The sequence below is a fragment of the Cynoglossus semilaevis genome, chromosome 10, assembly GCF_000523025.1.
Source record: "Cynoglossus semilaevis isolate Cse_v1.0 chromosome 10, Cse_v1.0, whole genome shotgun sequence".
Lineage (NCBI taxonomy): Eukaryota > Metazoa > Chordata > Actinopteri > Pleuronectiformes > Cynoglossidae > Cynoglossus > Cynoglossus semilaevis.
The window spans coordinates 4,940,454-4,954,861 of NC_024316.1; the positions used below are offsets into that span (position 1 = coordinate 4,940,454).

General features: G+C 41.3%; 2 protein-coding genes across 3 annotated transcripts in view; both read right to left on the reverse strand.

Moving 5' to 3' along the window:
* Positions 1-14,408, reverse strand: part of snphb (syntaphilin b) — a 1,167,912-nt gene that overhangs the window by 11,716 nt on the left and 1,141,788 nt on the right. The window lies entirely within an intron of this gene.
* Positions 775-14,408, reverse strand: part of skia (v-ski avian sarcoma viral oncogene homolog a) — a 69,777-nt gene continuing 56,143 nt past the window's right edge. Inside the window, exons 2-7 of the mRNA XM_008318379.3 lie at positions 11,875-11,991; positions 11,098-11,213; positions 10,325-10,623; positions 9,877-10,226; positions 7,483-7,713; positions 775-5,786 (exon numbers count right to left, since the gene is read on the reverse strand). Coding sequence (XP_008316601.1) covers positions 5,598-5,786; positions 7,483-7,713; positions 9,877-10,226; positions 10,325-10,623; positions 11,098-11,213; positions 11,875-11,991 — 1,302 coding nt within the window. The 3' untranslated portion in view covers positions 775-5,597. The remainder of the gene's footprint in view (positions 5,787-7,482; positions 7,714-9,876; positions 10,227-10,324; positions 10,624-11,097; positions 11,214-11,874; positions 11,992-14,408) is intronic.

Here is a 14,408-nt window from a genome sequence, read left to right on the forward strand (position 1 = left end):
CTTTGAATGAAGTAAACTAGTAAAAATAAAGTAAATCTCAAAAATCACTGCGTCCGACTGTGGCCCGGTACCAAATGACTTATGGACTGGTACCGGTTTTGGTTTGCAAAAACTCACACTGAATTTTAATTCAATTGTCTGCTTTAAACCAGAATGGATGAAATTCACTCACAGAAAACTCTTTTCCCTTAGCTTCCTCATCTTTTCTACTGGATCTTGGGCAGCCTGCAGCTAACTTATGGTGTGTGTGTGTTTGTGTGTGTGTATGTGTACACGTGCACACTAATGAATGTTTACATCAAATGCTGCGAGGCTGAGTGGGCGTTAACTTGAGACCTAGCGAACATTCCTTTCTTGTTAAGTGTTTGCAGCTCATCTTTTCCATTTGACTGTTTTCACTGTAATTATGGAGGTTTTTCTGCAGCAGCTGCTCTAAATCATATCTGTGTACATAAACCGGATGAGAGGCTCAAACACACACACACACACTCACCATGCACACATAATGTCTCTGTTTTTTTGCTGTGCTTACCACTGGCCTCTACACTGCACCTTATACACTCAGAGTTCTTGTACCTGAAGCTAGCTGCAGTAAACGTCGAATTGATGAACACAATAATTGTTCTCAATTCTATTTATTTTGGCTAACTTGTACGTGTATTTTTGGCAATTAAAAGTAAAATGTTCCTTTTATTCATTCTTTTTGCAAATTATATTTATATTCTTTCTATTCTTCTTTTGCAGATTTAACTTTTAACTCGGTGAGACATTGGATCTGGACAAACAACTTTATTTCTGGTAATGCATCTATACACTGTACATTCAGTCACTGTAGTATATAAGCATAGCTATTTTCAAACATAATCTCATAAAGTCCTTTACTTTACATTATAGTCCGTGTCGTGAGAGATAGGGACGGTTGTCACTGGAGACACAGGAGGACAAATGTGTGAAAACAAAGGAGATAAATGAAGAAGCCAAGCTCTTTTTTTATACTGTATATGTGGTGTTAATAAATCAGAAAGCTTACATTTACCTCTTAGATAAAAAATATTTCTAGAGTTGTAAGGTTTATATAAGTATTAGCAGCAGCACAGGGCTAAAAAAAAACGATACATGAGGATCAGAGGGTAAAACAATCGGCATGTGGAGTTAAGTCGTGTGCTCGTGACCCATAACTGCAGGTCAACGATCTGACACAAAAACATACTGTTAAAAATACATATGAACTTGTTCCATATAAAGACTCTACAGTAAAAAAAAAAGAAAACAAAAGAAAGTGGATAATAAACATGTTTATGTGGGGAGTATTCTCTTACACACTGCATTAACTGCTTTTGAAACCAACTTCCAAAAAAGACAGTTATTGTAAGAAAAGATTTCTTTCTGAAAAAGGTAAAACACCATGTACATATATTATACAGTATTGTAAATGAAAAAAAAAATATTTACATTTGAAAATTCTTATTCAAATCCTCACACTGGCTAGTATTTGTCTATTCATATGGACTGTATTGCTGCTTAACTTGTCCATTTTTATATTTTATTTTATTCAAAAATGATTTGCTTTTAGAAAATGCAAAGGTGTTAAATAGTTCTTTTTCTTTTTCGCTTGGGAGACTGAAAAGCCAATGTCGTTATTGTTCTCTCCCTTTTCTTCTTCGTAGAAAACCATGTGTAAACTGCCCACAGCTGCTTTTTAATTTCCTCGAGTGTAAAAACAACTACAAAAATGTACCAATTTATAAGTCACAGACGCAGTGTCGTCCAAACTCACGAGGGCGTTTGATTGTAAGGACAGGTCGGCAAAGTGGGAACAAACACACAAGTTGTTTTTTTTTTCGTTATTATGTACAACCTAAAGTAACAATTTTCGCCAAAGCAAGTGGCTTCGCAAAGATTCTCTATAAAACGCTCCGAACATGCATATCATCGATTTCCAATGCATAAAAAAGCGTTCATTCAGAAAAAAAAAGAAGCTGTAAGCCTCTAATAAGCACATGTTCAATTGTTTGCTGCATTGCAAAAGGAAAAAGAAAAACATTGTAAACTGGTTAATTTTTGATGAAGGAATACTGATTTTAAAAAAGACCTGCTGAGTGAAGGAGGAGGAGCGGGGTTGTCTGATTTAAAAGAAAAAAACAACAAACAAACCTGTAAACAGGAAGTTGTTAAGAGGCCCCGCCCCCTGAAGGTTTCACTCATCAGTTTTCCTACTCTGGAAACCTTTTGCCCATGCCCAGGCACTTGAGGTTGTCCAGCATTGCATGAATTTTTTTCGTCTTTTTTTGTTCGTTTATTTTTTTTTATTTAAATGTGAAATTTAAATTTATCATGTGTTTTGTTTCGTTCTGTGTGTGTGTTTTGTTTTAACTTTTCCCTCTTCTAAATAAGATAATTACTTTATGTTGCATAACACAAAAAAGTTACATGTACAGTATCAAATGCCCAATAACTATATGTATGGCAAAAACTTTGTCAAGGTTCATGCATAAAGAAAATATGAGTTTTCTATTTGAGAAATGTGAAACATAAGTGATAAGCAATAAAATATCGCCACATTAAAAGAAAATTACACAACCCAAAAGAAATTAGCATTAATACAATGTACATTCTGATTGCATTGTACTCACTGTGTGAAGGCAGAGTCGCTGGTCTCTGCATATAGAGGAAAAACTTGATATCAGTTTGAGGAAATGTGGTTTCTGGATGTGTTGATAGATATCGTTTGGTACAGAGTCACTAAAATCAGAAAAAAGTTTTTTTTTTTTAAATCCTGTGCAAACAAGCCAAAATTATATTTAATGACATTTATCAGAGTAATCTTTCCTTTCTATTGTTACCTAGTCATTTCAGCACATTACGGCAGAAGTAACCACTTAGAATTATTTTTTTAAGACGCAGAGTGTTTTATATTGAAAGAAAGACAATTTCTGAAACAATAGTGTAAGCTAGCTATATCCTGTTTCTGTTAAGATTTTGGTTTCTGTTTGGTGGTTAACAAAAATGGAAGTTGGGGAGTTGCTTAAAACAAGATGCTCCCAAAATCAGAAAAAAGGTTAGGTTAGATGCAGAGGTTAGGTTAGGTTAAGAATTAGAAGGATGGGAAATAGCTCTTTAATAAAGCGGAGCCAAATTCCTGTAAGCTAATAAATCTGCTTGGCAACATAGGTTTATTGGTTCAGTGACATTAGCTCTCTAATCAAAATCCTCAGTTTAACAAGATTTCCTGAACATAAAGCTAAGTCTGATTGAAGCTAATTGCACAGCTTACAGCTAGGAGTGGGTCATCTGTGAGTAAGCAAGCGTTAAAGCTAATTGCTGACTAGTTCAGGCTAAATCGACATTTAAAATGTTAAGGATTTCTGATACTGGAAATGGTAACATTGTGATCCAATGTTAAGAGCTGCAGCATTAGCATTAGCATTAGCCGAAGTCAACAGCAGAGTAGGCAACAACAGTTACTTACCATCCACAAGCTTATTTTTTACTGAGTTATATATTTTTCAATTTATTTCTAATGTCTTGATAATTTTAAGACACATGGAATAAAAGAAAAATATATTGTGAAAATGATCTTGTATGCACAAGACTTAAAAAAACCAAAAAACTTTCAGATGAGAGGTTAGGGACTCTGTAAAGGGTTTCAATTCAGAAATGTATGTTTTCTTTGTTGAAAATACTTCAACCTGTTGGTGGAGCATCAGATTCTGACATTTGAAAGTAAACTATAGGAGTTGAAGTTGAAATATTTCCCAGACTGTCAGCAAACAACAGGTTAGAGCCTTGTTTTATCTTTATTTACATGACTTTGCCTCAGTTGTTCATTAGAGATGCATATAATCAACAAAAACGCTTACTGGATTTATACGGTAGCAGTCACATATAAGGTGATTTTTTTTTTCTTTTATGTAGACAATAGAGGGAGTACTATGCATTTAGACAGTATTTTTGTTATGACAAAGTGCGATTCATTATTGAAAAATAAAAAGGGAAACAAAAAACATATATTTTTTTATATTTACATAATTTCTTAACAATGAACATTTTGCGGTTCTGGCTCAGGGGAATGCCACACTGAGTTTATTGGGATGTTCTAGAGAGTGTTTCTGGTGTTGAATAGAGAAACTGGTCTGTTACTATGTACTACAAAAGTTTCTACATTTCAAAAGTTGGGCAAAAAGGCCATGGAAGTAACTCTGTATTAAAGGCTGTGGAAAAGTAAGGCACTTTTTAAATTCAAATTTAACACAATTAAATATTTTGATTTGAACGTGAGAAGATCAACCTTTAATAAGTTCTGGAAACTTCCTCGGAGATTCTATAATCAGAAAAGATTTGATGAAAATAGAGCAGGATTTTTGATCTGTTTTGATTCCTCTTTTCTGTTTGTGCTCTTCCTCTTGGTGGCTCCATACTACAAATAACTTAATATACACTAAACTTTTAGGGAAAACGTTTACAAAGTTCTAAGACGTCGTTACTTTTCCACAGACAAAAACTGAGTTAATTCTTAAACCAGCACAGAGACTCTGGTCGAGATTCCAGGTTTGTTAGAAACAAGCGACTCTCATTAGTTAAAGGGTGCACAAATCAAATGCTTAGGAATATGGCTGTTTTGTGTGCATGAGCAAAGTTCTGCTGGAGACTGTTGGATATTGTTATTGTTCATCCAAAACAAGTGCTCGCTGATGAAGGTGCCTTTGACTCAGCCTGGTATTATCTCTAATAAAGGGTTTAGGTTTTATATTGGCCCCAGTGCAACTCTGTCCCCAACCATCCTGCTCTGAGAAATAGATCACCAGCAGGAGGCGTTAGATGAACCCTGAGTGGGCAGTGATTGTTTCCTGAAGAACCGACAAAGCCACGGTGGCACAGTGGAAAGTTCATCTCCTTGTTAATTTTTTTTCTCTTCTTCCATTCATCTTCTAACATCTTTTCTTTCTCTCAAACTCTGCTGTCTCAGAGACACAATGTCATTGTCCTTTGTTTTGTTTGTTTTTTTGTTTATTTTTGTTTATTTTTTACATATCGCTATGTAGTCTCTTAAATAGCTTATAATGTCTTCAAAATCCACCTTGTTCTTCTTATCGGCGAAGAACGATGGCGATGGGTACGTTTAGGTTAAATGTGAGTCCTGCCCTCCGGTCTGCACCATGAACTCCTCATCGCGGCTCTGATATAATCTGATCGACTGCTGTGTGTTCAAACGTTTTGATTTGTGTTCTTTCCGCAGAATCCTTAGACGCAACCGTGTGTTTGTGCTCTGTGCATGTTTTATATCATCAAAGACCTTCTGTCCATCGTTCATTGTGGAAGGTGTTGAGTCAGTGCTGGATTTTAAAACACACGCCTTCATGTTCCAAAACTGTACTTTGCCGTGTCCAGTTTGTGGCCGTTAATGGACATGGAGGAGTTCACGGCTCCTTGTTGTTTCTCATTCGGGATAAGAGTCTAGTACAGGTGCGTTGTGGAGGGCAGGCTTCGTGAAACTGGTGCCGTGCATCCAGCACCAGGTCTCCAGGTTGTGGTTATTGTTTGAGGTTGGGGACCGTGGTGACGGGTGATTGGTTCATGGGTTTAGTCTGGCGGCTGGGTTACTTGTCAGCCACCAGGTCCATGGGCAACCCGTCTTTGTCACCACAGGATTTGGGCCAAAGCTGCTGCTGTAGCTCCTTTACCCCTCTTTCCAGGGGCTCCCTGGCCTCCCGTTCATGCATCAAGTCAGCTCGGAGCTGTTCGCGGTCGGCCTCTGCGTGCTGCAGCTTCATCTGAAGGTCCTCGATCTGGTAAACACATGGCAGGAAACAGATGAAACGACTGATCGCACTCCAGGGTCGTTAGTAATAGAACGACAGGCGGCTAACAATGATGCCTTATGGAAGTCCATTTATAGAAGAGTTTATAGAGAGCATTTATTCCACAACTGGTTTACTATCATTTCAACATATACCTGAGGAGATAGTACGGTACTTTAAATATTCTTTATGGTAACACTTCATTTATCCTGCTATATGTCTACTTTTAACAGGATACCCTGGAGCGACTACGTCACTGGGCTGGCCTGGGAGCGCCTCGCGGTCCCCCCAGAGGAAGTGTCTGGGGAGAGGGAAGTCTGGGTGTCCCTGCTTGGACTGTTGCCCCCGTGACCCGGCCCCAGATAAGTGGACGATGATGGATGGATGGATGGATGTCTACTTATTGTGTATGAGGTACTATAAACAGATTTAAATTCAACTCAGAGTCTGCTTGCAGTGTGGCTAGACAAATATTTATTTACAATAATTATAAAAGATCTAGATTTTATAAAATGATCTCATTTCAATATAACTTCTACAACCTAATGTCATAAATTCAAAAATATAACATTCCCAATCTGAATCTAAATTTAAGTGGCAAAATTAAAGTCAAATTATTTCCATTAGTAAGTAGATGCTGTGTTTAATAACTTCTCTGTATTACTGGAGCTTTGTGAAAATGTTGACGCTAACAACAGCTAACACCAGTAGTAGAAGCTCCTCACAGTTATCGACACACTGTCATAGAACTGCAAACAGAACAGAAAAAAATGAGAAAGTACCAGGGTTAATGGAAGCTAGCTAAGTTAACATACCCACGTCTTATGGACTTCTGCGAGCTGAGGTGTTGCTAATCCAGGAAGATAATGTAATTAGTAGTTTTGAAACTAGGGAATTTTAGACCCAAATTAACCATAAGGAAAACCACTTGGTCATAAATAACATGGAAAAGTTACATTTCTGCAGGATTCCTCCAGACAGACCTGACTTCCATCCTTTTCTTCATTTTCTTCAACCGTTTTATTACAGCAAAGGTTCTTTCTCTCAGACCAATAAAGTTGCTAAGCGTTATGTTACTACTAGAGACACATTATCAGGATTGTTTTATTGATTGTGTGCTGGTTTTCATTTTCAGCCAAACGATCTTCGAGAGAAAGGATAATAACATGGGGAGCCTGTGGAACATGCAACACATCTCTGTCTGCCTCCCTGCAGGGAGGTGCACACATGCGGTTGGAGAGCACAACCTCCCTTCTGTTTTGTCTAATCTGCATTTCCCATGTTGCCTAAAGGAAGCTGACGTCTCTTCCTGTTTCCTCTCAGTGGGGGGGAGGGGAGGGGGGGACACTCGCATGTCTGTGCAATAAGAGCTACGCCCATTTATTTTTGACTGTGGAGAAGGAAATGTGTGTTTTTCTATCTTTCTCCTCTGCTGACCTTGAGAGTTTTGAGGGAGCAAAACACTGTAATTACTCTGAGGCTGTCGTCTAGACGTTTTACCGTCACTTTGCACACATCAGATCGTTAGTGTCGGCCTACAGTCACAGCATCGTCTTCTTTTATTTCGGTCCGCGTCCCCCATTGTTTTTAACTATGTCGTCAAAAGACCTCTTTTAAAACCTTTAAATCCAAAGATAGAAGCTCAAATCGTACCTCAGATCATTCATTAACTACATTCACTGACCTGTGCCGAGTACTTGGCACGAAGCCGTCCAGCCTCGCAGCCTTTGTCACAGACCCTTAACTGTCGGGCTTGCTCCAGCTCCCTCTTCAGGCGAATCCGTGACTCATTGGCTTCCTTCATCTTCTTCTCGCTCTCGGCCCGGAGACGCTCGATTTCCTTCCTAAGGTTTCGTTTTGCCTCAGTTGCTTCTCGCAGCTTCTCCTTCTTGGCCACACGCAGGAATTCCAACTCCTGAAAAGCAGATGTGGAAAGATGTGAGAAGTGACAAATGGAACAAACTCTTCATCAGCCCATGAGAAGAACAGGTCTTGACCAGTGAACTGCCAAACAAATAAAACCCCGTGGTGGCCAGAATGTAGGTCTGAGATGTGGCCCGTTTTGTTACCAAAATGTGGGCCACTGCATTAAAAAAAAGTGGGGCAATGTGTACTCTGATCCAGTGGTATATTTAGGCCAAGTTGACTATTTTATGTGTCGAATCATTGGGCCATACTATGTTCACATGTACTCAATCTGTAAGACAAGAAACCTGTTTGAATTGATCAGACCTGTCTATGGAGCTGCCTATACAACTTTTGTGAACACCAGTGGACAAACAATAACTGTCACACGGCTGATTGACTGCTGACACATAAGAGCAGTGACAGCAGTTACAGAAAACTGCAGTGTCTGTGTCAGTGACTGAACTCACTGTGGTGAGTCAGGGGCTGGGGCAGCGTGTGTGCTGACAGAAGGTAAGTTTTCCTTCCTCTCTATGACTGAAAGTGTCTCTGTATGTGTGTCTCTGTGTGTACTTGTGTGTGTGTGTGTGTGAGACTTGTGGTAACACGCCCATAGTCTTCTCATGGGAACCTAGCAGTTGGGACAAACATGTCTGTCATCACGCTTTGTTAGTTCCCACAAAAAGAGTGAAAAGAAACAATCCTCATCACACCCTCTACTCTGCACAGGCTTTACGTAAGAGCCCTTTGAATACCAGCCGTGTTAGGATTTATCCATTTAAACACACTGGAAATTATAGTAGCAGGTCGGTTGTTTTTCTTAATGGAAGACGATGATTCACTTCAAATTTCTTTGGTCACTGGATTGGATTAGCTGAGCTTCTCTCTACACTCGTGAAAAGTGAAAATGTTGCCACACAGGAACTGTTCTTCTTCCTTCTAGCTCAGGATGTATTCTGCGTTGCTCACACACATTCGCGCTCCTTCAATGGCAATCGCTTGTTCTCTGTCCAAGAACAAAAATAAAGTATGGCATTTCCTCCTTGGAAAACAACATCCGCTGTCAATTGGCTATCACTTGCCAACTCATACTACGCTCCACAGACTGACAATGACAACGGATCAACTTCTCTATCTCCATGTCTGAGCTGGAGTCACTTCCTCTGTGAGCCAGAAAGGTTTTTTTCTGGCCAATTTCAGAAAAGTTAGGAGAAAGCTGAAGTATTGTACTAAGTGTCACAATCGGCACTGGTTGGGAAATCCCGTTCTCAATGACACACACATCACGGTGTGGGTTTACTCCAGTGAAATGATATACTATATAAATATCACATATCAGTGTGAGAATAGGAACACTTGATCACCGGCTCTCGGAATATGAACACTACTGACGTTACACTGATCTCAGGCTGTTACTATTGGCAACATATGAAACATTTATGAGTCACTGTGTGCATTAATCTCAGTGTGTGCTCTGCAATTATTTACCCAAGATGCAATTACAATCTTTATTGACTTACGCCAACATAATTGACTGGTTTCCTTGAATGGCATAGGTAAGCTTAGGTGAGGCAGCTCATACCAGAGGAAGGAGCTGCCGTTTCAGACCTTTAGAAACTCCGAGGATATTTACGACTATATATATATAAGGTCGTCACCTGAGGCGGATCCGCTTAGCACTTCTTTACTTCAGATCACACCCTTATCAGGTCATAGTTCACTTAACCTGGTTAGGAAATGCTGGTCCTCTAGTGAAATAAAGGCATGTCTCCATTAGCATGCCTAGGCTACTAGTAGAGAATCTTAGTGAGGAACAAGCCTGACTGGGCACTAAGCTGACCTAAACAATGTGTAAGAATAGTTGGTTGTTACTGGATTAGTAAACTGCAGGTGATTTCAGGAGAGCTCAAGACAAACCCCCCAATGACAGGCAGCCTTCCTGTTGTCACATTCTTTGAGTTGGGGCGTAACACTTGCCCTAGATACCATCAAAAACGGTGTGCCAATTGTTCTCATAAAATTTGGCATGACTGTGTGTCTGCAATTCTTTGGAATCATTGGAAGGTTTGTCTCGTCGGTCCTACTTTTGTCTATCGTAGCGCTAAATCAATGTTTACAGCAGCGTCCAAAAATCTGTCATACGTGTGACTTGTGCAGATGTAATGAGGCTTACCTGCTGAAGGCTGCGTTTGGCCTGCAGAGCCGATCCCAGCTTCTCCTCCTGCTTCACCCTCATCTTGACAATCTCGTGCAGAAACCTCTCCTTTGACTCTTTGGAGTCCAGTCCACTGTCCAGGGCCTGTCGCAGGCTCTCCAGCTCTGACTCCAGTCCCATCTCCGGAGGGGTCACTGTGGATAAAATGGGTGCGGTAGGCGTGGTGGGTGCAGCGGCAGCAGGGACAGAGCCCTCGGCTGATGTGGTTGTGCAGGAGGAACCCTGGGCACATGGAGAACTCAGATCCTTGGCTGAGCTGCTGGACGAGGTGAAAGATGGCGATGACAGGGAGGAGAGGGATGAAGTGACTGCAGAGAGAGGACAAGGGGTCAGAGGGAACAGTTAGGTAAGTTTTCTGCAACAAAACAGTTGGTTGAAATGTAGTTTGGACTACTGGTTGACTTACACTCGTCACGACTCTCCACCTCAATCTCCACCTCTGAGTCTTTGTCCTCCTGTGGTGGTGGGGGCTTGCTTGTGGTGAAAGATGGAGGACAGGGAGGCTCTGCTGTCTGAGAGTGATGCTCCTCTGTGACTCTTCTCTTGCGGGGCCGTGAATTGGCTCCTTCACCCGGCTGTTCACCCCCGTTCGGGTGAGATGTGCTTGGTACTGACGGTGACATGGGGCCCACCTTGCCCAAAGGTAGTGGTGTGAGGGCAACATTGGGGGCCACACCGTTTTCCAGACTCTTGTAGTTATAGAAGCTAAAGGAAAACAAAGACATTTAGATCCAACGGTAAATCAAGAATAATTTTCAGCCAAAGCTGCGCTGTAATGGTCCAATCTGGACAGTGGACGTCAACCAGGGCCGAGAAGCTTTGATATGAAGTCCCTGCAGCTGTTTCCTCCCACTTGATGAGAAACTGGGCCAGATCAACTGTGATATGGTGCAGCCTGTTCTGGCAGCACCGTTGCTATTGGGTGCCCACATTATGAGTGTGTGTCAAATGTGTTTGAATGGTGGTGTGTGGGAGGCTGTGGTACAGTCAGACTTGACCTCTGTGATATCAGCCCACCCAGACAAGTGTGAGGGAGTGTGCTGTGGGTGAGCTCATTAGATCCACATAACTAAACAGCTACACTCACAGTGAACTCATCTCTGTGCTCGTACACATCCCATGGTTTCGTACTGATTTCTTTTCACGCAAGATCATTTCTGATTTTTCTTAAACACTCACCTGTCTCTTAGCAAGGCCAGAGGGTGACTGGAGGGCTCCTTATCACCAGCTGAGATGTGGGGCGACCAAGGCCGAAAGGCCGATGGTCTCTGTCTTGGCTGAATGCAGTTAATCCCCTTAAAAATACAGAAATGAAACTTGAAATAAGGCATGCTCCAAATACAGGAATTAGAACCAAGACATGAGAAAATGTATGAGTATCCACAGCCAGAATAAAAGGACAATTGTTTGGCCGCAAGAGTTAAAATAAAATGAGGATTTTAAATATCTGACGACCCCTGTTGCCTGAAGGACTTTTGAGCTTCCAGCTACCAAGAGCTAGAAGCTTCCTGTTTCCTCATGGTTTTTTACACATGTCAACGGGACTACTAAACTGTTTAAAGTTTCTTTGAATTCGATGGCATAAATGTGTTTTTTTTTTCCCCATAATGTCCCTGATCTCAAGACTTCTGAAGACGAATGAGGAGGACGTTCCTCTGCAGATGGATTTTTTTTTTTTGGTCATGGGGTATCGATCTTCTCAGGGGACATCCATCAGTGTACTGAGGTTATATTCTGTTTCACTGCTCTCTCAAACTTGGCTCCATCTCAGTAAGTGAATATGTGGGGCCCATGGGATCTACAATTACCCCCTCCCCCCGTCCTCTGTTAGCAAAGCCTGCCAAATCTAAATATAATGCTATCCTCATCTGAAAAGTTCTGTGTAATATTACATGACATCTCATCTCATGCACTGGGCTTAATTATCGTCATCAGTCTGGGCTTAGCAACACCTACCTTAGCAGAGGCGGACAGGGACTGTAGCCAGTCGTGCTGCCTCTCCTTGTCAGCCAGGGCGGATTGCGAAGGGAAGTCTTCATGTTTAGACTTTTTAATTGGGGTTGGATCAGATGGCTGGAAAAAAAAACAATAAAATATTTGTTTAAAATATTTGTTATTTTTACAGCAGTTTTCACAGTAGAGATCAGACTACTTTTCATTCAGAACGCTGCACTGTGTCAAATGGGTTTGAATATGTAAACACAACGAGGTCAAAAAGGTTTCCCACATGATATGAACACACATCAGGTTGCCTAATTGGCAGCTGGCTGAGGGCAGTCATACTGAAATGTCAATGAACTGAAAACGCACCCATAGTGCTAGGCAGACCGATAACTATGTGTGTGTTAGAGCGTGCACGAGTGTGTGGCAGTGTGTGTGTGTGTGTGTGTGTGTGTGTGTGTGTGTGTGAATGCCTGATAGGGGAGTGCCAAACGAGGTGTCTGATAGCTGGAAGTGTGACTGTGTTTAAATTTAGGTGTGGTGTTGACTTTGTGTGTGTTTTGTGTGTCTTTCTTTGGCTCAGGAAGTTGTTAGAGTTAGAGTTACTGAATTGTGCATGAACACGCACACACGCGCACACACACACAAATCATGTTTGCTCATGGGCAGCCAAGAGACAAGAGGTGACTGGGCCAGTGTCTGTCTGTGCTGCAGTGTGTGTGTTTAAAACAGATACACTCATACATTGAGACAAACGGGAGTTTGTCTCCTCTGCCCCATTGAGCTGCCTTTGTGGCAATGACCTCAGCCTCTCAAAGCTGTGGCTGACACTGCCCTCTTCTCTCGCTCTACTATCTGATTCAAACGTTTGATCTCTTCCTGCCAATCTTTGGAAGGGTACAATGTCTTTGTTTGTTTTTTGACTGTTAGCAAGATAACACTCCTAAGAACACCTAACAACACCTACAAATAGCAGGTCAACCTTAAAAGTTGAAGAGAACCCAAATACGCAGTGTTTGGTTAGAGACAAATCTGCAATTCTGCATCGTCGAAACCAGTCAAATAATAAATAAAAATCCGACCTGGTTTGAAAGAGTTTTTTTTAGAATTAGTTACAGTTTAAAATATGAAGAATTATATAACAGTGTTAAGCTACTTTTATCTGCTAGTGATGGCCTTGTGTGTCCATTCTTTTCTGATGAAGACCCTGGTACTTTGACTCGATCACAGTTTTTAACTATTCATCACTTTAAACTTCAAGGAAGTTTAAAGAGGACTCTCAGGGTTTAAAGCATCAATCAGGTCCAAGGCTTAGTCTGTAGGACATAAAGGTGTGAAAACATGTTCTTCACACTCACACTTTCATTCACACCAGGACTCTGACTTAAGTGTGACCAGGACACGTTTCATGGTAACCTGACAGTGTCCACTGTAAATGATAGAGCTGGGCTTACTTCAAAGATGCAGAGAAAAGTGTGTGTGTGTGTTAAGTGTGTGCAAGTGTATGCAAGGCTTTGCATGATCTGGGCTGGATTACACAGCATAGACAGGATGTCACACTTCTAAGATAAGGCTTTCCGATTAGCCCGGCAGTGTGTCAGACGCGCTGAGACTGCTCCGTCTATGTACTCAGTCCTCACACCTCACAGCCTCAACACAAAACCTGACAATATCTACACTGTCTGAGGGCTGGCATTGGCCTTCTAGTGAAACTCAGACGTAATTTACAGTGCCTGTAGTCTGAAACTATTTTTTCCCAGCACTGTTATGGCAAAAATAAGACTGTATCGAGGCTGGACCTTTGAAGCACATATCTGTCAAACGGGGATTTACCGCCCCTCGTTTCACACATGGCACTTTAGGACCATCCCCTGCATGAGAGACTCACAAATCTTAAAGTCCTGGTGTGGAAATAGCGAGAGTTTCGGGCTTCTTTCAGCTGCCGAGGGAGAGGTGGGGAGGGGGAGGGGAGTGACAGAGGAGGGAGTAGAGGGGGGGGCCCTACACAGGCTCATGCATGAGCACGTGTCAGGGCAAGTGGCTGTGGCTGTATATGTCTGTTGGTATATTCCTTTGTGTGTGCGTGTGCGTGTGTGTGTGTGTGTGTGGCTGCGGCAGGATGGGTGGGGTGATAACAGTCTTCTCAGTTGAAGACTGTCTGTGCCTTTGTGAAACCCGCACAGTTTCAGAACACTTCCTCTGTCTGCAGGCCAGAGTTGTTTGTCACAGCCAGACAACAAACACAGAATGCATTTAAACATCTCTATGTACGCTGTTTCTAAATCATATTTTTTCTAAATGTTTAAAGATTAGGGTCTTAAGTGCTGGAATTCTTACCTACTAAAATTGGCCAATAGATCTAAATATAAGCTTAAAGTTACCAAAACAATCTAAATAAACCTGTTAAATAAAAAAAGAAGCAGGCAATTTGACGATAAAAAAGTAACATAGCCAAAGGTTATTCCGGAAAGTATTATCTTAAGATGACCATGGAGGGGTAAACTGATAGAAGCTAAACAAACAGATAGTGACAAAATACGATATCATTT